Below are 23,188 nucleotides of genomic sequence, written 5' to 3' on the forward strand. Positions count from 1 at the left end.
CAATCTGGTGAGGAAGGAGAAATGAAAGTAAAAGAGAAGCGCCTGTCAGATCAGTTGTATGTGACGGAGGGTTAAAAATGTATACAGCAGATCCTTGCCTTGGTGCGAAAGTATGAATGCAGAGTACATGCGACGCGTTTCGATCTAAACGATCTTACTCAATGCATGGTTTTTTGGAGACTGCGGTGATTGTTAAACGCTAGCGGACCAATCCATTTTCTGGTGCAAGTCACGTGAATATTACTGCAGGTCCTGTGCGCGCAAACTTCACCGCAGCTGCAAAAGATTTACAACAACTAAACCAAGGTAAAGTAACAATACCGAACAGAAAATACTAAAAAAATAATATAAATATAGCTAAAACATACAATCAATGATACAATGAGAAACTAGCAATAATGGTACATGATCTCATTTTTGCGATTTAAACCGAGTGGGTGTCTAGTTCTCAGATTGTAGATCCAGAAAGCTTCTCTGGTTAGAAGCGGTCTCTTAACATCTCCACCCCGCTGTGATAAATTGACATGCTCTATGCCCTGAATCATCATCATAGATATATCTCCTCCATGGTGCACATTAAAATGTTTTGCAAGCCATGTTTTTGAAACAAAATAAAAAAAAAAAAAAAAGAGAAAAAGAAATTAGAAAGAAAAAACCTTTCAATATAGCACTCAGTTTCAGGAAATTAAGAACCTAATTTTAAAAAGGTTACCTTTATTGAAAGAAGATGATTCTCTCTCTGAAATTCTTAAAGACGGTCTCAATGTTGTGGTGAGAATTGCGCCGACCATTGGCAACTCTCTGTCGCCGAGCTGTGTTTCATCGCAGCCGGTTTCAAAAACATGGCTTGAATGTAAGGGCTTCTATAAGTGTGGTGTCGCTGCTTGCAGTACTTGTCGGAATGCATTTGTAAAAAACACGTTTCAGGATAGGGATAAAACTCAAATCCATCATATGAAAAGTTTTATTAACTGTCACACTAGGAACGTAGTTTACAAAATCGATTGCACCGAATGCAATGTAGCATATATAGGTTGTACAACTAGAAAGTTGAAAACTAGAATATCTGAGCATCTGAGGGACCTAGGGAGGAGTGACACTCTTGGTAGAAATATATCAGCCGTTGCAAAACATTTTAATGTGCACCATGGAGGAGATATATCTATGATGATGATTCAGGGCATAGAGCATGTCAATTTATCACAGCGGGGTGGAGATGTTAAGAGACCGCTTCTAACCAGAGAAGATTTCTGGATCTACAATCTGAGAACTAGACACCCACTCGGTTTAAATCGCAAAAATGAGATCATGTACCATTATTGCTAGTTTCTCATTGTATCATTGATTGTATGTTTTAGCTATATTTATATTATTTTTTTAGTATTTTCTGTTCGGTATTGTTACTTTACCTTGGTTTAGTTGTTGCAAATCTTTTGCAGCTGCGGTGAAGTTTGGGCGCACAGGACCTGCAGTAATAGTCACGTGACTTGCACCAGCAAATGGATTGGTCCGCTAGCGTTTAACAATCACCGCAGTCTCCAAAAAACCATGCATTGAGTAAGATCGTTTAGATCGAAACGCGTCGCATGTACTCTGCATTCATACTTTCGCACCAAGGCAAGGATCTGCTGTATACATTTTTAATGAAGAAATAAAGTTTGGAAGTTTTACGGAGCTGGAACGCCTTTTTCTATTCTCTGGGCATCATATCCCTTTAAAAAAAAAAAAAAAAAGAATTAAAATAAAAAATTGTTATATACTTGCCTTCCGTTGGGCCCGGATCCAGGCGAAGCGTTTACCGATGCTCCTCGCGCGCTCCAGTCCCAAGAGTGCATTGCGGTCTCGCGAGATGATGACGTAGCGGTCTCGCGAGACCACTACGTCATCATCTCGCGAGACCGCAATGCATGGAGAGGTCACCGGGGCGTCACGAGGAGCGGGAAAGGCCTGTTCTGGATCCGAGGGGCCGACGGAGGGTGAGTATATAACTATTTTTTAGTTTTTTTATTATTTTTAACATTAGATCTTTTTACTATTGATGCTGCATAGGCAGCATCAATAGTAAAAAGTTGGTCACACAGGTTAATAGCAGCGTTAACGGAGTGCGTTACACCGCAGCATAACGCGGTTCTTTAACGCTGCCATGAACCCTTTGAGAGCGCTGACTGGAGGGGATTATGCAGCGGGCACTGACTTGCGGGGAGTAACGAGTGGCCATTTTGCCGCCGGACTGTGCCCGTCGCTGATTGGTCGTGGCTGTTTTGCCGTGACCAATCAGCGACTTGGGATTTCCGTTACAGACAGACAGAAAGACGGAAATGACCCTTAGACAATTATATAGTAGATATATATATATTTATATATATAATTGTCTAAGGGGTACTTCTGTCTTTCTGTCGGCAACTTCCGTAACGGAAATCCCGCGTCGCTGATTGGTCTCGCCAGCTGCCTGTCATGGCTGCCGCGACCAATCAGCGATGGGCACAGTCCGATTAGTCCCTCTCCTACTCCCCGCAGTCAGTGCCTGGCGCCCGCTCCTTAATCCCCTCCAGTCATCGTCCCCTACTCCCCTGCAGTCAGTGCCCGGCGCCCGCTCCGTAATCCCCTCCATTCACCGCTCACACAGGGTTAATGCCAGCGGTAACGGGCCGCGGATACCGCACTCCGTTACCGCTGCTATTAACCCTGTGTGTCCCCAACTTTTTTACTATTGATGCTGCCTATGCAGCATAAATAGTAAAAAGATGTAATGTTAAAAATAATAAAAAAACAAAAAACCTGCTATGCTCAACTTCTGTTGTCTGACGATGCGCTCCCGCCGGCCGCCATCTTCTTGCGAGACCGCGGCAGGCGCGCGTGCATTGCCAGAGTTTCGCTGGAACCCAGGGGGTGAGTATATAACTATTTTTTATTTTAATTATTTTTTTAACAGGGATATGGTGCCCACACTGCTAAAAACTGCGTGGGCAGTGTTATATACCGCGTGGCTGCTATATACTCCGTGGGCTGTGTGATATACTCCGTGGGCTGTGCTATATGCTACGTGCCCTGTGCTATATGCTACGTGCCCTGTGCTATATGTTACGGGAGCTGTGTTATACACTGTGTCGCCTGTGTTATATACTGCGTGGCTGCTATATACTGCGTCGCCTGTGTTATATACTGTGTAGCTGCTATATACTGCGTGGGCTGTGTTATATAGTACTTGGGCTGTGTTATATACTCCATGGGCTATGTGATATACTGTGTGGCCTGTATTATATACTACGTCGCCTGTGTTATATTATGCGTGGCTGTTATATACTGCGTGGGTTGTGTTATATAGTATGTGGGCTGTGTTATATACTGTTTGGGCTGTGTTATATACTGCGTGGCCTGTATTAACGCATCGGGTATTCTACAATATGTATGTATGTATATAGCAGCCACATCGTATATAGCGCAGGCCATGTAGTATTTGCTATATACTACGTTGCCTCTGCTATATACTATGTGGCTGCTATATACATATACACATACATATTCTAGAATACCCGATGCGTTAGAATCGGGCCACCATCTAGTGTATGTATGTATATATATATATATATATATATATATATATATATATACATACTAGATGGTGGCCCAATTCTAACGCATCGGGTATACTAGAATATGTATGTATGTATATAGCAGCCACATAGTATATAGCACAGGCCACGACATGTTCTTGAATACCCGATGCGTTAATACAGGCCACACAGTATATAACACAGCCCATGCAGTATATAACATTTCCCACATAGTATATAACACAGAGCACGCGGTATATAACACAGCCTACGTAGTATATAACACAGCCTACGTAGTATATAACACTGCCCACATAGTATATAACATTGCCCACATAGTATATAACACTGGCCACGTAGTATATAGCAGCCATGCAGTATATAACACAGCCCACACAGTATATAACATTGCCCACATAGTATATAGCACTGCCCACTTTGTATATAACATTGACCACGTAGGATATAACACAGCCCACGTAGTATATAACACAGCGCACGCTATACATATCACAACCCACGTATTATATAACACAGCCACGTAGTATATAGCAGCCACACAGTATATAACACATAACACGTAGTATACAGCAGTGTGGGCACCATATCCCTGTTATCTAAAATAATTAAAATAAAAAATAGTTATATACTCACCCACCTGGGGTCCATCGAAGCTGTGTCCATGCGCGCGCGACTGGCACCAGCTTCCGTTCCCAAGATGAATTGCGAAATTACCCAGATGACGTAGCGGTCTCGCGAGACCGCTAAGTCTTCTGGTAATTTCGCAATGCTTCTCTGGGAACGGAAGCTGTTGGCAGGCGCTCACTGCTCGGCGGACGACGGAAGGTGAGAATAGCAGTTTTTTGTTATTATTTTTAACATTAGATCTTTTTACTATTGATGCTGCATAGGCAGCATCAATAGTAAAAAGTTGGTCACACAGGGTTATTAGCAGCATTAACGGAGTGCATTACTCGCGGCATAACGCGGTTCGTTAAAGCTGTCATTAACCCTGTGTGAGCACTGACTGGACGGGAGTGTAGGGGGGGACTAATTCTCGGCAGGACTATGCCCGTCGCTGATTGGTCACGACAGCCAGGACAGGCAGCTGGCGAGACCAATCAGCGACGCGGGATTTCCTTGATGGAAGTTACAGACAGAAAGACGGAAGTACCCCTTAGACAATTATATATATATATAGATATTACATAGCTTTGTTATGTATATTGCCGTCACTTATTACACAGTGCCCCCTCTTGTTATGTACAGCACCGTCCCTTTCATATCGGATTATATAGAACCCTGTCTTTATTACATACCGCCCTGTCTTGTTAGATATATAATTCAATGATGGCTGATGGAGCATGGGAAAGCTTCTTTTCTAATGGAGGTGCTGATGGACTGGTCGTCTGGTCACCGGCTGCTCCATCAGCTGTCAATTTATATCTTACAAGAGAGGGGACTATGCAATAAGAGAAGGCGCTGTGAATAACAACAATAGCAAGAATACACTGTGTAAGAGACAGCACTGTACATAACAGCAGAGGAAGCTATATAATAAGGGACAGTACAATATATAACTAGAGAGGATGGTATGCAATAAGGGACGGTGTGACACATAAGAAAAGAGGAAACTATGTAACTAATGACAGTGTAAGGGTATGTGCACACGTCAGGATTCTTGCAGAAATTTTCCTGACAAAAACCGGACATTTCTGCCAGAAATCCACATGCGTTTTTTTCGCGTTTTTTCATGCGTTTTTGACGCGTTTTTGGTGCGTTTTTTGTGCGTTTTTTCCCAAATGCATAGAATAGCGGGAAAAACACAGAAAATCCGCAAAATTAATGAACATGCTGCTTTTTTTTACCGCAATGTGTTTTTTCGCGGAAAAAAACGCATCAATGTGCACAAAACATGCAGAATGCATTCTAAATGATAGGATGCATAATGTATGCATGTATGAGTTTTTATAGCGTTTTTATCGCAAAAAAACCTGAACGTGTGCACATACCCTTATACATAATAAGTAAGTACACTGTATGCTAAGGGACTGTGCTATGAGGCTACATCCCTGTATCTGATAAACCACTGACTGTGGTGGGTAAAATCTAAAAACAGGATTTTTTGGTTGCTTACTGTAAAATCTGTTTCTCGGAACCTTCATTGGGGGACACAGGAACCATGGGTGTATGCTGCTGCCACTAGGAGGCTGACACTATGCACAAAAAAAGTTAGCTCCTCCTCTGCAGTGTACACCACACCGACTGGCATTATGAACTTCAGTTAGTGAGAAAGCAGTAGGAGAAAAAAACAGTAAGGTTGAAATAACATAACCACAAACATGAGAACTGTAAACATGAGAACAGTCACAGAACAGCAGGAACTGAATAATATGGGAGGGTGCTGTGTCCCCCAACGAAGCCTCCGAGAAACAGATTTTACGGTAAGCAACCAAAAAATCTTGTTTTCTCTATCGCCTCATTGGGGGACACAGGAACCATGGGACGTCCCAAAGCAGTCCCTGGGGTGGGAAAAACAGACTTCCATCAGGTCAGAGGACTCACCACTGCCGCCTGCAAGATCCTTCTGCCTAGGCTGGCGTCCGCCGAAGCATAGGTATGGACCTTGTAATATTTGGCGAACGTGTGGATGGAAGACCAGGTTGCCGCCTTGCAAAGCTGTAGGGCGGAAGCCCTGTATTGCATCGCCTAGGAGGCACCGACTGCCCGGGTAGAGTGATCCTTAATCCCAGGAGGGGGCACTCTGTTCCTGACCCGGTAAGCCTCCAAAATTGCCGTTCTGATCCAGCGAGCAATAGTCACCTTGGAAGCCGGCAGGCCTCTACGCGTGCCATCAGGAATGACGAAAAAAGAGTCCGTCTTCCGGAAAGAGGCCATTCTAGCCAGATAGATCCTCACCACCCTGACGAGGTCCAGCTTTTTCAACGATCGCTCCAGGAGATGGGTCGGAGCTGGACAAAAGGAAGGTAGGACGATGTCCTCGTTGAGGTGGAAGGTGGAAACCACTTTAGGAAGGAAGGCGGAGGCTTCAGGACCACCAAGAAAGGAGGCCGGTAAGAAAGGGGCGCCAACTCGGAAATGCGCCGGATAGAGGTGATGTCCACAAGAAAGTCCACCTTCCAAAATGAGACTGACAGGGAAACCTCCCTGAGTGGCTCAAAGGGGGGACCCCTCAGCACCTCCAGCACAAGATTGAGATCCCATGGGTCCACAGGCGCCCTGTACGGAGGGACAGCATGGGCTACTCCCTGAAGGAAGGTCTTGACCTGTGGCCGAGAAGATAAAGTCTTCTGGAAGAAGATGGAGAGCTCAGAACTAAGGGCAAGGCCTGCATCCAGTCCTGCCTGAAGGAAGGCCAAAATGGAAGGAAGGGAAAAGGACATAGGTTGGACGTGGTTGGAAGGCCAAAATGGAAGGAAGGGAAAAAGACTTAGGTGAAACGTGGTTGGACTCGCACCAACGGAAGTAAGCCTTCCAGGTACGATAGTAGATCCTGGTAGACGAAGGCTTCGTAGCCGGGATCATAGTGTGAATCGCCTGATCCGAAAGGCCTGACGCTCAGCCACGCCGTTAAACTGAGCAACCGAGAATTCGGGTGGCAGATTGGACCCTGAGACAGCAGATCGGGTCTGTCTGGAAGCCGCCAGGGGGCGTCTGTGAGAAGATTGACGATCTCTGCAAACCAAGATCTCCTGGGCGAATCCTGGGTGATCAGCATGACCGGCACCCCTTTTGCCTTGATCTTTTTCAACAGCTTGGGAAGCAAGGGTAGGGGTGGAAACAGATAGGGGAGGACGAATTGCGACCAAGGAATGCCCAGAGCGTCGACGCCCACTGCGAGAAGATCGAGGGACCTGGAGATGAACCGAGGGACCTTCCTGTTGAGTCGGGACGCCGTGAGGTCCACATCCGGGGTTCCCCATCGAAGACAAATCTGATGGAAGACCTCCTGATGCAAGGACCATTCCCCTGCCGCGAGGCCCTCGCGGCTGAGAAAGTCAGCGGCTCAATTGTACATGCCAGGGATATGCACCGCGGATATCACCGGGATCGTTGCCTCTGCCCAAAGGAGGATCTTGGATACCTCTGCCGAGGCCAGAGAACTCCAAGTCCCCCTCTAGTGGTTGACATATGCCACTTCTGTGGCATTGTCCATCTGGTTTCGAATTGGCAGACCCTTGAGAATGTTTTCCCAGTGAAGGAGAGACAGAAAGATGGCCCGAATCTTGAGGACATTGATCGGCAGAGATGACTCCTGCGTCGACCAACGACCCTGAACAGTCAGGTGACGAAACACTGCACCCCAGCCGAGCAGGCTGGCGTCCCGTCGTCACCACCTGCCAGTGAACTGGATGGACAGACCTGGGAGATGAGAGGTTTTGTGACGTCAGCCACCAGTTGAGGGACCATTTGACCCAAAGGGAAAGCCGCATCGGACGATCCAGGAAGAAGACAGACCTGTCCCACTGTGATTGAATAGCCCGCTGAAGAAGTTTTGAGTGAAATTGGGCGAAGGGAATCGCTTCAGATGTTGCAACCATCCTCCCCTGAACCTTCATTGCCGATCGGAAGGAGGGAAGCCGAGGACCCTGGAGCAGGCGAACCTCCCGGCGATGGATGGAGCTCTTGTCTTCCGGAAGGAAGACTCTGGTCTGACGAGTGTCGAAGAGCATGCCCAGATAAACGAGGTGCTGAGAGGGAACAAGACAGGATTTCTTCCTGTTGACAAGCCTGAGAAAAGGACGGAGCCTTAATGAGAATATCGTCGAGGTACGGAAAAAGTACCAAGTCCCTGACCCTCAAGATGGCTATCAGCGCTGCCATGATCTTTGTGAAAACCCTGGGAGCGGTTGCGAGACCGAACGGCAGGGCGACGAACTGAAAATGCTCCTGAAGTACTGCAAAACGCAGGAATTGGTGATATCTATGGAGCACAGGAACTCCTAAGCCCCCATGGAAGCAATTACTGAACGAAGTCATCAATTTGAGATCCAGAATGGGACGAACCTTGCCGTCTTTTTTCGGTACGACAAAAAGATTCGAATAGAACCCTGTAAACCCTTCCTTTTCTGGGACTGGAACGATTACCCCGGATTTGAGGAGAGAAGCGATGGCTGCAAAGAAACCCGGAACTAGAGCGGGGTCTCTTGGAGGTGGGGATTCGAAGAAACAATCCCGGGGCCGTGAAACGAACTCTATTTTGTATCCCGAAGATACAACTTCCCTGACCCATGCGTCCTCTACTGAGAAGATCCAGACATCTCTGAAGAAGAGGAGACGGCCGCCCAGCCTGTGAAGTGGGCTGGGGTCTTGTCGTGAGTCTTGCTGAGGTGGACCTTCCAGACCTAGAACTGGAGGATCTACCTTGGGAGTAGCGAGGAGGCCAGGAAGGAGTGGGTCTAAAGGATACCTTCTAATCTTGACGTGCCTGTGGCCACTGCTGTTGGGAAAAGGAATCTGACGCCACGAAAGGGCCGGAAGGACCGAAATTGCCGCCTAGGAGGAGGGCGGCAAGGTTTAGACTAGGTAAGAAGGGAACTTGTGCCCCCGGTGGCGTCCTTAATGATTTGGTCCAGCTTAGAACCAAAGAGACGTGAACCCTGAAAAGGCAGGCTGGTAAGGGACTTTTTTGAAGCCCGCCTGCCAGGCCTTGAGCCAAACGTTCCGACAGATGGCCACAGCATTGCTGGACGCCTGAGCCGCACAAGACGCGCATCCAGGGAAGCGGAGACCAGGTATTCACTCGCATGGGAAATCTGGTTGGCAAGCTCTGCCAGCTGTCCAGATGGGGCCCTGTCCAGGATGCCCCGACGGAGTTGTTTGGCCCATTCGGAAATTGATTTTGAGACCCATATGGAAGCAAAGGCCGGGCAAAGAGTAGACGCAGCCGCTTCGAAGCCTGACTTCGCAAAGGATTCAATGACTATCGTTAAAGTCTTTCAGAGATGCTCCGCCGAATAGCGGAAGGACCGTGTTGGTGGACAGCCTGGAAACTGGAGGATCCACCGAAGGAGTAGCAGTCCAATTAGCGATGAGCTCCGGAGATAAAGGATATAAAACGCCAAGGCGCTTTCGTCTCTGAAAGCGTCTGGTCGGGTTCTCTCTTTCTCTGGTCAGGATCTCCTCAAATTCAGGGTGAGGAGCGAAAAACTTGGAAGGTGGTTTTGACCGTCTTAACGAAACCGCCTGATCTGTGGGTTCCGTAGAAGAGTCTTTGATGCCACAGGTCTGATTTATCGCTCCAATGAGGTTCTGAACCATATCCCTCATGCTAGAGATTTGATTCGGGTCCAGTTCTGAAATATCCTCCGAAGGCGCATCTGAGAACGCCTCGCCTGACTCAGGGGAGGTCGACCGCAGAGAAGGGCCGTGGGGCGAGATGGAATGAGAAGAGGACTCAGACCGGCGTTCCTGTCTGGATCTTTTGCGGCCTATATTGGAAGTCTCGGACGGAGCTTTTTGTGACCCGCTGGCTACTGTGGAAGTCTGCAGGGGCAGGCGATCAAGTATGGACACAAGGGTCTGGGACACCCGTGTGAGATCCGCTACCGATTGTGACAGAGAGTGGGGACTTTGCTGTCAGGCGGAGCAGCAGGGGGGTCTTGGGTAATGGGCATAATGGGGTTGCTGCAGGCCTGACAGCGGGGAAAGGACTGACCTGAGGGAAGTTTGCGGTTACAAGACGAACACGCAAAGTGTTTGACTAAGGCAGAGGAAGTAGAAGAAGAAGTAGGAGGGCGAGAGCGACCTCCCTTAGAATTAGACATGACGAGCGGGTCCCTAGCGAAAGCCAGACGGTTAGGGGACAGGAGGGCAGAGGAGAGTGTCAGTCTGCTGAGCAGAGCTGGTCACAGCGGGCGAAGCGTTTTCCGGATGGAAGGCTGCACGACTTTGAAGATGCTATCCAGGAACGATGGTCCTTCACTGCGGGCCGTCTTGGAAGGCTTGTGAGACACTCTCCTGTTCGGTGCTGCAGGGCTGACAGAATACCGCCGAGAAAGGGGACGCCATGATTCGCGCTCTTTGGAGGAGGTGAAGCAAGCATTCCTGGCGCCGAAAAGAGGACTACAGCGATGCAGGAGAAGATGGGCGGGGCTAACCTCCAGGTCAGTAGCGCCAAAATGGCACCTGTGGGCGGAGCTCAACGAAATAAGCCAGTCGGGCGGGAGAAAAACCCGCCCGTTTAAGAAACGGAAGTGGGCGGAGTCGCGGCCGGAAGTAGGCCCCGGAAGAAGCCGGAGTAGGCCGTGGTACCGGAAAAGGTGCGGCCTCTGGGGAAAGCGACAGGGGAAGGTACAGCCGCAGTAACAGCAGCGCGGCTGCCTGTGGGGTCGCCGCGCCGCTCAGTATCACTGGGACCGTTGGCAAGGTGCGGCTGCAGGAAAGAAAGGCAGTGCGGCTGTCTGTAATAGTGCGGCCGCTAGGGAGGAAGCAGCAGGGCCGCCCGCAAGGGCCAGCGCGAACGGAGCCATGACTCTCGCCCCATATTACAGAAAGGGCAGAAGGAGGCATATTTCCTGAGACCGGGGGAAGGCACAGGGAATCCCCAGGCAACCCCCCATGACTATTCCGACTTGGGGAGCAGAGGTACCTGAGGGAGGGAGAGTGGAACACTCACCTAAACATCCCACGCCGTCCGTTACTAACCTCAAACCGTGGGAAGGGTATCAGAAGTCCAGGGAGCTGGTGATGGACGTCCTCGTCTCCAACTGACAGGCTCTGGTGGGCGGGGAATGGGGCTAGGATCGGTGTTCTGAGCACGCTTGTGTGCTAGGGTCTTTGGTCCTGCTGTCGGATCTATGAGGATACGGGGTGGCAGTACACGCCGTACTCAATAGTCCGCATTGTGGAACTGCAGTTGTGACTATTCACACTGTATCCCTCCGGAAACCTGAAAGAAACAGACGCATGTTCAGGTAGATAAGGGTCTAATAAAAGACCCGTATCCACCTCCTACTGACACTAAGCTAAACTGAAGTTCATAATGTACACTGCAGAGGAGGAGCTAACTTTTTTTGTGCATAGTGTCAGCCTCCTAGTGGCAGCAGCATACACCCATGGTTCCTGTGTCCCCCAATGAGGCGATAGAGAAACTTAATTTTTAATAAATCATGATTAAATAATGAAACAATTAATCCACCGTGCTTGTGTGCAGTCCGATAAGACCCTTATCAAAAGTGGGTCACAAAGGACACTAGTATATAAATAAATTGCACTGAATTTAGAGATTCATGGACATCCCTTTCAATTCATAGGGAAACGTCACAAAGTACCATTTCTCAAGTGCTAAATAATTATTTCACTGTACCCTTGTGCTGAAGACATAACATCGCATCACTCCTATTAACTAAACAGCCTATTCAAGAGAAACTGTCAGTAGACTAAAGTGCTTATGCCATTGCACATTGTCCCCAGCGGAGGTGCCTATGCCTATGAGATATAATCGAATGACATCCAGTGACTGAAATGGATACACTCATATAGTCAGTCCATGGATGTCACCTCTCATGCACATGCTATTCCTTCATTTGAATGGGAATAATATTCACAATCTGCCCGAGGTGCTGAGCCGTGTTAAGGCTCTATCACACCACTGCAGCATAGCCCCGTCCCTGTGTTTGTAATTGGACTAGTGCATTCATATTCTACCTGAGATGTCAAGCTATGATCTTAGGCTCTATTACACCCCCGTACTCTTTTCTCAACGCTTTTCGCCCTACACTCTTATATTTGGGTACATCAGGAGGCTTAACCCCATTGGTTTGTGCTCATATATTTACATTGGAGCTTATTACTCCATAGATCCCTGTATCTGTGTGCTGTGTCGTGTGTTGCCCGCTTTTACAGATGCATTGAGCATGTCCTATTCAGACCTTCAAAATCGGATCAGAACAGAACATTCTGTTACCCTCACGGATCTCATTGTCAGATCCCGTGATTTTCATGTACGAGTATGTGTGAATAAACCTATAAAACTCTACAAGCCCGTGTGCTGGCCGATAAGAAAAAAAAAAACAAAAAAAAATCCTGGAAGCACACAGATATTTCACACCAACATGAGAATGTAGAATAAGGGATTTTACAGATAACATTATCACTCCACGTCACACAGTGCAGATACAGAATAATATCTACATCCAGGCACTAACCGCGGATGTCTCATCTGATTAGAGCCGCTTTCTCCTGTTTGTTCTCTATCTGGTCAGACCTTCATGTCGACATCTCCCAGCCACGACTCGTCATCTCACGATGATCTTCGCAGCCCTGAAAATAACAAGGTCACATACATTGTATACAAACATGTGTCTTCCCCCGCACTGCGCCCCTGAATACAGATATTTACCCTCCATTAATATACTATTGGCCAGGCACCATTAAAAATATAAAGTGATAAGCAACACTGTGCTTCGGACTGATCGACCTTCATTTCTTAAAGTAATGATGGCCACTCGTTTTTCTTTACTTAGCTTCTTTTTTCTTGCCATAATACAAATTCTAACAGTCTATTCAGTAGGACTATCAGCTGTGTATCCACCAGACTTCTGCACAACACAACTGATGGTCCCAACACCATTTATAAGGCAAGAAATCCCACTTATTAAACCTGACAGGGCACACCCGTGAAGTGAAACCCATTCCCGGTGACAGCCTCTTGAAGCTCATTAAGAGAATGCCAAGAATATGCAAAGCAGTCATCAAAGCAAAAGGTGGCTACTTTGAAGAACCTAGAATATGACATAATTTCAGTTGTTTCACACTTTTCTGTTAAGTATATAATTCCACATGTGTTAATTCATAGTTTTGATGCCTTCAGTGTGAATTTACAGTTTTCATAGTAATGAAAATACAGAAAAATCTTTAAATGAGGTGTATCCAAATTTTTGTTCTGTACTGTATTTGTCCCGTACTAATGGGGAAAAATATGTTTCAAAAGCATGGCAAAAATGTGGGAAAAAATTTGTTACGCAACTTTCTTCCTGCTAACACATTAGAATATGCAGCAGAATTTTTTCTTCAAATCCTGAACGTGTGCACATAGTCTTAGTCCCTGTCCTGTGTCCCCATCTATAAGTTCTTGATAGCATCATAATGAATTTGGAAGTGGGAGGAGACGCTATCAGGTACTGAGCATTCTCCGCCACCTCCCAATTCATTACAAGTCCTTGACAGCATCTTCTCCCACCTTTCACTTCATTATAAAGGGTCCTAGGCACCTTACTCCCTCCTCTCCTCAAAAAATTTTAAGTCCCCAATAGCGTCCTCCCCCATCTCACAATTCATTGTGATGCTATCAGGTGCTTATCACTTTACTCCGCCACTCAATTCATTTTACATCCATAACTAAAGTCCTCCTCCCTTTCCCCCTGTTCATAAGTCCATTATAAGTCCCCCTTCCATCCCAATCCCCCACACCTCTCATTGTCCTCCTTTGTCCTGCATCCCATAATTGTCCTCTCCCCTACCACCCTAATCATTGTCCTCCCCATTACCTCCATCATTGCTCTCAACCACTACCATCCACCACTTTCATCATTGTTCTCTCGACCACCTCCATTATTGCCTTCTCCCCCACAACCCCCCATCATTGTTCTTTCCACCACCATCATCATTGCCTTCTCCCCCACCACAACCACCATTGTCCTTTGCACCACCCTCATTGTCCTTACAACCATCATCATGCCACCTCCCCAACCACCCCATCATTGCCCTTTCAACCACCTCCATCATTGCTTTCTCTCCTACCAACCCCATCATTGTCCTTTTCACCACCTCCATCATTACTTCCTCCCCCTCCACCCCATCATTGTCCTTTCCACCACCATCATCATTGCCTCCTTCCCCACCACCTCCATCATTGCCCTTTCCACCACCTCCATCATTGCTTTCTCCCCTTCCATCATTGCTTCCTCCCCTTCCATCATTGCTTCCTCCCCCACCACCCCATCATTGCCCTTTCCACCACCACCATCATTGCTTCCTCCTCCCACCACCCCATCATTGTCCTTTCCACCACCATCATTGCCTCCTCTCCATCACCCCCATCATTGCCCTCTACACACACAGACACATACACCGCATCACTCACCTCTCTGCACGTTCCCTGGCAGCCGCAGCATCTTCGTTGCCGGCACCTTTCTCTCTGGCACAGCTGCGCGCTGAATGCTGACATCATCTAGCCGCGCTGCTGTATCAGACAGGAAGCGTGGGCAGGAAGCAGGACAGATCCATGCAGCTCCGCTCCGCTGCCATTTTGTAGTTAGCGGAGCAGCAGGGATCGCTCCCTGCCCGTCGCACATGAGTGCAATCTGTCCAGGGGCCCTCGGGCCAGATTGTCCTCAGTGTCAGCCGCAGTGACATGCGGTGTATCCGCCTTCCGCTCCTGTGATTTCATACATATATAATTACCATAAACTTTATTTTATCCAATCAGATTCCATCTGAAAATGGACAGGCTGCTGCTATCCAAGTGTTGCCTACAGACTGGCTGATCTATGATGAGATGACCCGATCTCACAGGATTTCTAATATTAGATGCTGCTCAGTGGTTACACCTGCTGCCATAGCCATCTTCTCAGGACCTGCCAGGCTGCCGAGTAATGCTCTGCAAGAACCATCATCATGTAGAGGTGAGGAAATATTAGGTATGAATTAATAAGGAACGTAATGCATGTAAATATATGAAACTATAAAAACATTGTTTTATGGATGGAAGCAGCTGAGAATAAGCACCAGATATCACATCTTGTCCATTTCTTTGCCATGTTGTCTGTAGAAGTCAAAGCATATATGCTTTTTCTATGGCTGCGTGCTGGAAGTTAGTTATCATTTAATTATTTAATTTCAGTTAACTTTAACGTTTTCTATGCTCATATATTGTGGGACCTGTAGAAAAAATAGCCTATAAAAATCAAGCCTGTACTAATCAAAACAGATGTGAGCATGGCGTATTCCTGTATCTTAACCTGATGGCATGCTGCTATCACTTAAAGCACATTTTCAGTTTTTTTATTTTACTGCTGCAGTGGTATCGGTAATGTAAAATCCCTATCTCTAGTATTATACTCAACAGCCGCCATTTTCACATCTATTATCAGCGCTGCATCTGTCTTATTCTGCAGGTTGTGACCTGCTGGATTGCTCGAGTATTTTCTGGATGAGCCGGAAGTCAATGTAAAGGCCCCTTCACATTAAGCGACGCTGCAGCGATACCGACAACGATCCGGATCGCTGCAGCGTCGCTGTTTGGTCGCTGGAGAGCTGTCAGACAGACAGCTCTCCAGCGACCAACGATCCCGAAGTCCCCGGGTAACCAGGGTAAACATCGGGTTACTAAGCGCAGGGCCGCGCTTAGTAACCCGATGTTTACCCTGGTTACCAGCGTAAAAGTAAAAAACAAACAAACACTACATACTTACCTACCGCTGTCTGTCCCCGGCGCTCTGCTTCTCTGCATTCCTCCTGTACTGGCTGTGAGCACAGCGGCCAGAAAGCAGAGCGGTGACGTCACCACTCTGCTTTCCGGCTGACCGACGCTCACAGCCAGTGCAGGAGGAGTGCAGAGCACAGCGCCGGAGGACAGACAGCGGTAGGTAAGTATGTAGTGTTTTTTTTTTTTACTTTTACGCTGGTAACCAGGGTAAACATCGGGTTACTAAGCGCGGCCCTGCGCTTAGTTACCCGATGTTTACCCTGGTTACCAGTGAAGACATCGCTGGATCGGTGTCACACACGCCGATCCAGCGATGTCCACGGGAGATCCAGCGACGAAATAAAGTTCTGGACTTTGTTCAGCGACCAACGATCTCCCAGCAGGGGCCTGATCGTTGGTCGCTGTCACACATAACGATTTCCTTAACGATATCGTTGCTACGTCACAAAAAGCAACGATATCGTTAACGATATCGTTATGTGTGAAGGTACCTTAAGCCAGAAAAAGGCTCTCATAGACTTGCATTGAGAGCTTATAACCATTACCTCTGACTTCCGTTCAGTCAGAAGTTGCTGCCATGAGATGGCAGATCGGAACTGGAGTGGCATCGAGAATATCTTAAGATAGTGGCTGGCAAGTATAATACTAAGGGAACTAACATTAGTGTCACTAGTCCAGTTCTGAAAAAAAATGCTGGAGTGGTGCTTTAAAGACTCACTCCAATGATTTTATTTATTTGTTAAACTTGTGAAAATGTGTGTACTGTAAGTATAATCAAATACTTACTAATCGTTGTCTTCTCCAGGTTTCAGCGCTGCTCCGGCTTTCTTCTCACTTGCGTGACTGCGATTTGCACACTGCAGACTTACATTGTTAAAGCGAATCCCAGATCACACATAGACCAGCTAGTCAAAATTGCAGTCATGTGAGTAAGAAGAGGACCAGAATGATGGTGGAAATGGGAAGATGGCTATCAATAAATATTGGATGGCACTTAAAGTAATCAACACCCATGTTTACACTGGGTAAGCAAGTAAAAAAATCTAAGGGAGTGCTTCTTTAATATTGGCAAAGGACTTTGAGAAATCCACTGGTCCTAAAAATGAAGTGGTCACAGTGTTAGATCACCTCTACATTCCCTTAACAGTATTTCTGTGCAATGCGGCACGTCAGCTGTGCATGGAAACTGCAGCATGATTTTATTCACCTGAAAGGTGTCGGCTGCAGTTCCCTGCGCACCTGGGTGAATGAGAGCACCTGGTATTGCAATTCTGCATCCCCTTCATTCTCCAAACTGGGAGTCCCAGAGGTCAGAAGCCTACCAATCATAAAATAATAATACATCTTTGTAATATGTCATCACTTTAGAAGATGGTGAGACTTCTTTATTGAAAACAAATTAAGGCTATGTTCACACGTTGCATTTCTGCTGCAGGTTTTTTTTACTGCTTTTTTATGCACATTTATGCAAATTGAAAGCTCCGTTTTATAGTGCTAGTAAAAGCTATGAGACTTTTTTTTTCCTAACTGATTTGGAAAATTGCTGCGTGTTTGAAAATGGCAGCATGTCACTTCTTTCAGCATTTTTGCAACGTTTTTCCTTTCGCCACGACAGCACCCCACTGAAAGAGGATCCGCCCACCAGGACAGGAACCTACAGGTTCTAAAGGGGGCGGTCCCCCTCACCTCAGGTGGGTTCCTTTCCTGATGGGAACCTGTGGAGAGAATCTTGCCTGGGTCCAATCAGCCTCTGCGCGTTGTCTGTGGGAACGGCAGATCCTGGGATCCCAGAAGCAGCGTCGGGGGTGCTCTGCCTGTTCAGGCCCCTCTTCATCTGGCATAAATGGCGCAATCTCAGGGTCTTGGTGGTGCCGCCCTGGGTTGCTTGGGCACGGCACAGGTGGAGGTGACGCGTGCGGACCATTTCAGGTCAGCAACCACGTGTGTGCGCTGGCAGTGACGCATGCGTAACCTGGAAGTGCCTCCTCTTGACTTCTTGGGGGACCGGGGAGGTGCATCGTGGATGGGGAAGTGAAGGGGCGTGACCAGCCCTTCTTTAGCCGGCACCATGCAGCAGCAGTGTGCTTGAGACATGTCTTCCCCAAGAGATGCTGAGGAGCACCCACCGCCTGCAGAGGTGATTACTGAACAGCGCAGAAGCAAAGGCAGCAACAGAGGTCACTCTAGAGGGAGTGACACCACTGAGGTCAGATTGCGTATGTGATGGCACCTTTGAGGGAACGAGATACCCTGGTTATTCCGTACTTGGATGATTTCCTTATAGTGGAGAAGTCGGCTGTCCAGTGTAGCACCCGGCTGAACCATATAATATCGTCCCTACAGGATTTGGGTTCGTTAGTCAATCTGAATAAATCAAGACAACACTGTGTGCAGAATTATTAGGCAAGTTGTCTTTTGATCAAATGATACTTTTTTATACATGTTGTCCTACTCCAAGATGTTCAGGCTTGATAGCCAACTACCAGCTAAGTAAATCTGGTGATGTGCATCTCTGTAATGAGGAGGGGTGTTGTCTAATGACATCAAAACCCTTTATAAGGTGTGCTTAATTATTAGGCAACTTCCTTTCCTTTTTTAAAATGGGCCAAAAGAGAGATTTGACGGGCTCTGAAAAGTCCAAAATTGTGAGATGTCTTGCAGAGGGATGCAGCAGTCTTGAAATTGCCAAACTTTTGAAGCGTGCTCACCGAACAATCAAGCGTTTCATGGCAAATAGCCAACAGGGTCGCAAGAAGCGTTTTGGGCAAAAAAGGCGCAAAATAACTGTCCGTGAGTTGAGGAAAATCAAGCGTGAAGCAGCCAAGATGCGATTTGCCACCAGTTTTGCCATATTTCACAGCTGCAACATTACTGGAGTAACAAAAAGCACAAGGTGTGCATTACTCAGGGACATGGCTAAGGTAAGGAAGGCTGAAAAACGACCACCTTTGAACAAGAAACATAAGAGAAAATGTCAAGACACAGCCAAGAAATATCTTAAGACTGACTTTTCAAAGGTTTTATGGCCTGATGAAATGAGGGTGACTCTTGATGGGCCAGAGGCTGGATCAGTAAAAGGCAGAGAGCTCCACTCTGACTCAGACGCCAGCAAGGTGGAGGTGGGGTACTGGCATGGGCTGGTATCATCAAAGATGAACTTTTGTGGACCTTTTCGGGTTGAGGATGGAGTGAAGCTCAACTCCCAGACCTACTGCCAGTTTCTGGAAGACAACTTCTTCAAGCAGTGGTACAGGAAGAAGTTGATATCGTTCAAGAAAAACATGATTTTCATGCAGGACAATGCTCCATCACATGCCTCTAACTACTCCACAGTGTGGCTGGCCAGTAAAGGTCTCACAGAAGAAAAAAATAATGACATGGCCACCTTGTTCACCTGATCTGAACCCCATAGAGAACCTATGGTCCCTCATAAAATGTGAGATTTACAGGGAGGGAAAACAGTACACCTCTCCGAACAGTGTCTGGGAGGCTGTGGTGGCTGCTGCACGCAATGTTGATCGTAAGCAGATAAAGCAACTGACAGAATCTATGGATGGAAGGCTGTTGAGTGTCATCATAAAGAAAGGTGGCTATATTGGTCACTAATTTTTTGGGGGTTTTGTTTTTGCATGTCAGAAATGTTTATTTCTAAATTTTGTGCAGTTATATTGGTTTACCTGGTGAAAATAAACAAGTGACACGGGAATATATTTGGTTTTCTCTATCGCTTCTTTGGGGGACACAGGAACCATGGGGTGTATGCTGATGCCACTAGGAGGCTCACACTATGCAAATAAAAAAGTTAGCTCCTCCTCTGCAGTGTACACCACACCGACAGGAAGTAGGATATTCAGTTTAGCTTAGTGTCAGTAGGAGGTGGACACGGGTCATTCATTAGACCCTTATCTACCTCAGTGTGCGTTGTTTCTTTTCAGGTTTCCGGAGGGATACTGTGTGAATGGTCACAACTGTACTCCCACGCAGAGACTATTGAGTTCTGCGTGTACTGCCACCCCGTATCCTCATACGTCTGTTCGGCAGGATCACAGATCTGAACTCAGTCCTGTCTCCGTCTCCCACCCACTCGCCCACCAGAGCCTGTCGGTTGGAGTAGACGCGGAAGTCCCACAACGCAAGATCTTCGGTCGGTACTGCCTCCGTCCCCCTACCCACTCGCCCACCAGAGCCTGTCAGTCTGAGGAGATGCAAACATCCCATATCACAGACGATCTATCCTGGACGAGGAGGTACTTTCTCTTTTCCCCCCAGCTTTTGGCGAAGTCAGAAGAAGATAAGAAGGAAAGAAGTTCAGGGAAAATCTTTATTTCTTTCATACCTTTGCGACCTTCTGTCCATGTCCGTCCTGTAATTTTAAAAGAGGTCCTCAGCTTGGGGATCCTTTCCTGTCGCTTCCGACAGAAGTGAGGGCACTGGGCATTCTGCCGTGGTGTTTTGAGGCCTCCGTGCCGCCCCCCCACCCCCAATGCTCCGGCGGTCACTTGCTGTAAATCTATGTCCCGGCTTTTTCTCGGGCCTAGTTACAATGTTGACTCCGCCCCCCGTCCTCTCAACTTCCGGGTGAGCTTTTCTCCCGCCCGTCACTTTCTCTGCCTCTTCCTGCGTAGGGCGCTAGCTCCACCCACTCCTCCCAGCCTCCCCAGTAGCTCTGTGATCGCCACCATCTTGCTCCTCCGGACTCTGAGAGCGGGTCCTTTTCTCCAGCACACGCTTTCACCGGCTGGGTCCCCTGCATCCTCCTTAAGGTCGCCGTCTCCCTGCTGGTGCCCTGGACCTGTGCCCTGATGCCAGTCGCACTCACAGCCCGGGAAGCAGACTACAGGACGCTACATCTGCTGTGAGTAGCTCTGCTTAGCAGTCTGTCTCTCCCCTCTGCATCTCACCTGTTCCTCTATCCTTCTGGCATCATTTAGTGGGTCTGCTCACCGGGCCTAATCTTAAAGGAGAGCATTCTCGTCCTCCTGCTTCTTCTTCCTCCTCTACTTTTTTCAGCCGACTCCACTGTACCCACCGTCCAGGAGCCCCTACCCCGAGTGAGACCGAGACCCCCTATCCCTGGATGGGCTTTCCTTCTGTCTCAGTCACCAGGATGTCACAGACCTTGGTGTCCGTGCTTGACAGATTGTCCCTTCCAGCCCCCGCAGTTGCCAGTGGGTCACGGGATTCTCCGTCCGGCCCTTTCAACACAGGCCACAAGAGATCCAGACAGGAGCTCCATTCTAAGTCCTTTTCCCGCTCCATCTCGCACTCCAGTTTGGCACGGCGAGATCCCTCTTCCAGATCCTCCTCTCCTGAGTCAGACGGGTGTCCCTGGTCATATTTTCAGTGGAAGATTCAGACTTGGATTCACTACAGTCCTCTAGCATGAATGATACGGTACAGAGCCTTATTGTTGCAGTCAAACAGACCTTAGGCATCACGGATACCTCTACGGAACCCGCAGAATAGGCGGTTTTGTTTAGACGGTCAAAACCAACTTCCAAGGTCTTTGCCCCACACACTGAATTTGTGGTGGTACTTGCCAGGGGAAGGGTGAACCCTACCAGATGCTTTCAGAGAGGGAAGCGTCTCGGTATCCTATATCCCTTCTCCCCTGAGCTCACCGCTAACTGGACTGCTTCCCCGGCAGTGGACCCGTCAGTCCCCAGACTGTCCACCAACTTGGTCCTTCCACTTTCTAATGCAGCATCTCTCATGGTTTCCAATGATAGAATTATAGAATCGCTGGCAAGATCAGTCTTTTGAAGCGGCTGCTTCTGCTTTCTGCCCGGCCTTTGCCTCTACCTAGGTGTCAAGGACCATAGCTAGTAGGGCAAACAACTTTGTAAGGGCATTTTGTATCAAATTATTAAGGACACCACGGGAGGCACGTGTTCCCTCCAAGCCTCGCCAGCCTCCACTGAAATGGCAGTTCAGCTCCTTTTTGTCCTTTCGCTGTTTCGCGGCGACGGAAGATTCCTCTGTTTAGCACAGACCGTGGACTCGCCTGGTTAGGGAAAAGGCTTCCTTCAAGCCCACTCCTTTCTGGCGTTCCCGCAACTCCCTTGGTAGGTCCACCAGGCCCAGACCTGGCAGATCTTTCTCGACATAACTCGTGTTAAGGGCCAAGTGTTCCTACATGTTTTTTTCAGGGATGTTTGGCTTGCCTCGGTGGAGAACGCTGGGGTCAGGGAGGTGGCATCCTCTGGATACAAGATAGGGTTCGCTTTGCAGCCCCGGGATCGCTTCTTCGAATCCCGCCCTCAAAAAGATCCTGCTCTGGTCCCAGGTTTCTTTGCGTCTATTGCCTCTCTTCTTTGTTCGGAGGTTATTGTTTCCGTCCCAGAGCAGGAACGCTTCACAGGTTTATATTCATACCTGCTTGTAGTGGCAAAGAAGGGCGGCGCAGTTCGACCCATCCTCGATCTGAAGTTAGTGAACAGAAGGGTCCGCCTGCGGCATTTCAGGATGGAGTCCCTCTGTTCATTATTCGCTTCCATGAAACCACAGGAATTCCTGTGCTCCATAGATATCCAAGACATCTATCTCCATGTTCTGATTAGAAGCGGGCAATTCTCCAGGATGGAGTTTGCTCTCTGCAAGGCCCTCGGCTGCCTTCCTTCTGTTCAGCAATGAATGTCCTGTGTTGAATGGTGGCAGCATCGGAAGCTTTTCCTTTCGCGCTGTTCCTCTTGAGACCACTTCAGCAGGTTATCCTTTCTCAGTCGGACAGGTCTGTGCTGTCTCTGAATCGTCCATTTCGGCTTTCCGCCCGAATCTAACAGTCTCTCAGCTGGTGGCGGTCATCCCCTCTCATTCCCCAGGGCCGGTCCTTCCTTCCCGCCCATGGCAGGTGGTGACGGCTGGGGCGCGGTTTCCCGGCTGGGGCGCGGTTTCTCGCCATCCTTCAGTGAAAAGGGCGTTGGTCGGAGCAAGAGTCCTCTCTGCCGATCAACATCCTTGAGATAAGGGCCATCCTTCTGTCCCTGAGTCACTGGGACAGGCTTCTCAGAGGTCTGCCAGTCAGAATCCAGACGTCCAATGCCACTGCTGTGGCATATGTCAATCACCAGGGAGGGACTTGGAGTCTCTTGGCAATGGCGGAGGTAGCCAAGATTCTCCTCTGGGCAGAGGCGACGGTTCTGGCAATATCCGCAGTGCATATTCCCGGCGTGGACAACTAGGC

The 23,188-nt window shown here is 48.1% G+C and overlaps 1 protein-coding gene across 2 annotated transcripts in view; it reads left to right on the top strand.

Annotated features, from left to right (window-relative positions):
* YTHDC2 (YTH N6-methyladenosine RNA binding protein C2) overlaps window positions 1-23,188 on the top strand; it is a 272,381-nt gene that overhangs the window by 202,744 nt on the left and 46,449 nt on the right. For both annotated transcript variants that reach the window (XM_069752951.1, XM_069752942.1), the window contains one exon: window positions 15,007-15,202. In XM_069752951.1, the coding sequence (XP_069609052.1) occupies window positions 15,007-15,202 (196 nt within the window). The remainder of the gene's footprint in view (window positions 1-15,006; window positions 15,203-23,188) is intronic.

Source organism: Ranitomeya imitator, chromosome 1 (genome assembly GCF_032444005.1).
Source record: "Ranitomeya imitator isolate aRanImi1 chromosome 1, aRanImi1.pri, whole genome shotgun sequence".
NCBI lineage: Eukaryota > Metazoa > Chordata > Amphibia > Anura > Dendrobatidae > Ranitomeya > Ranitomeya imitator.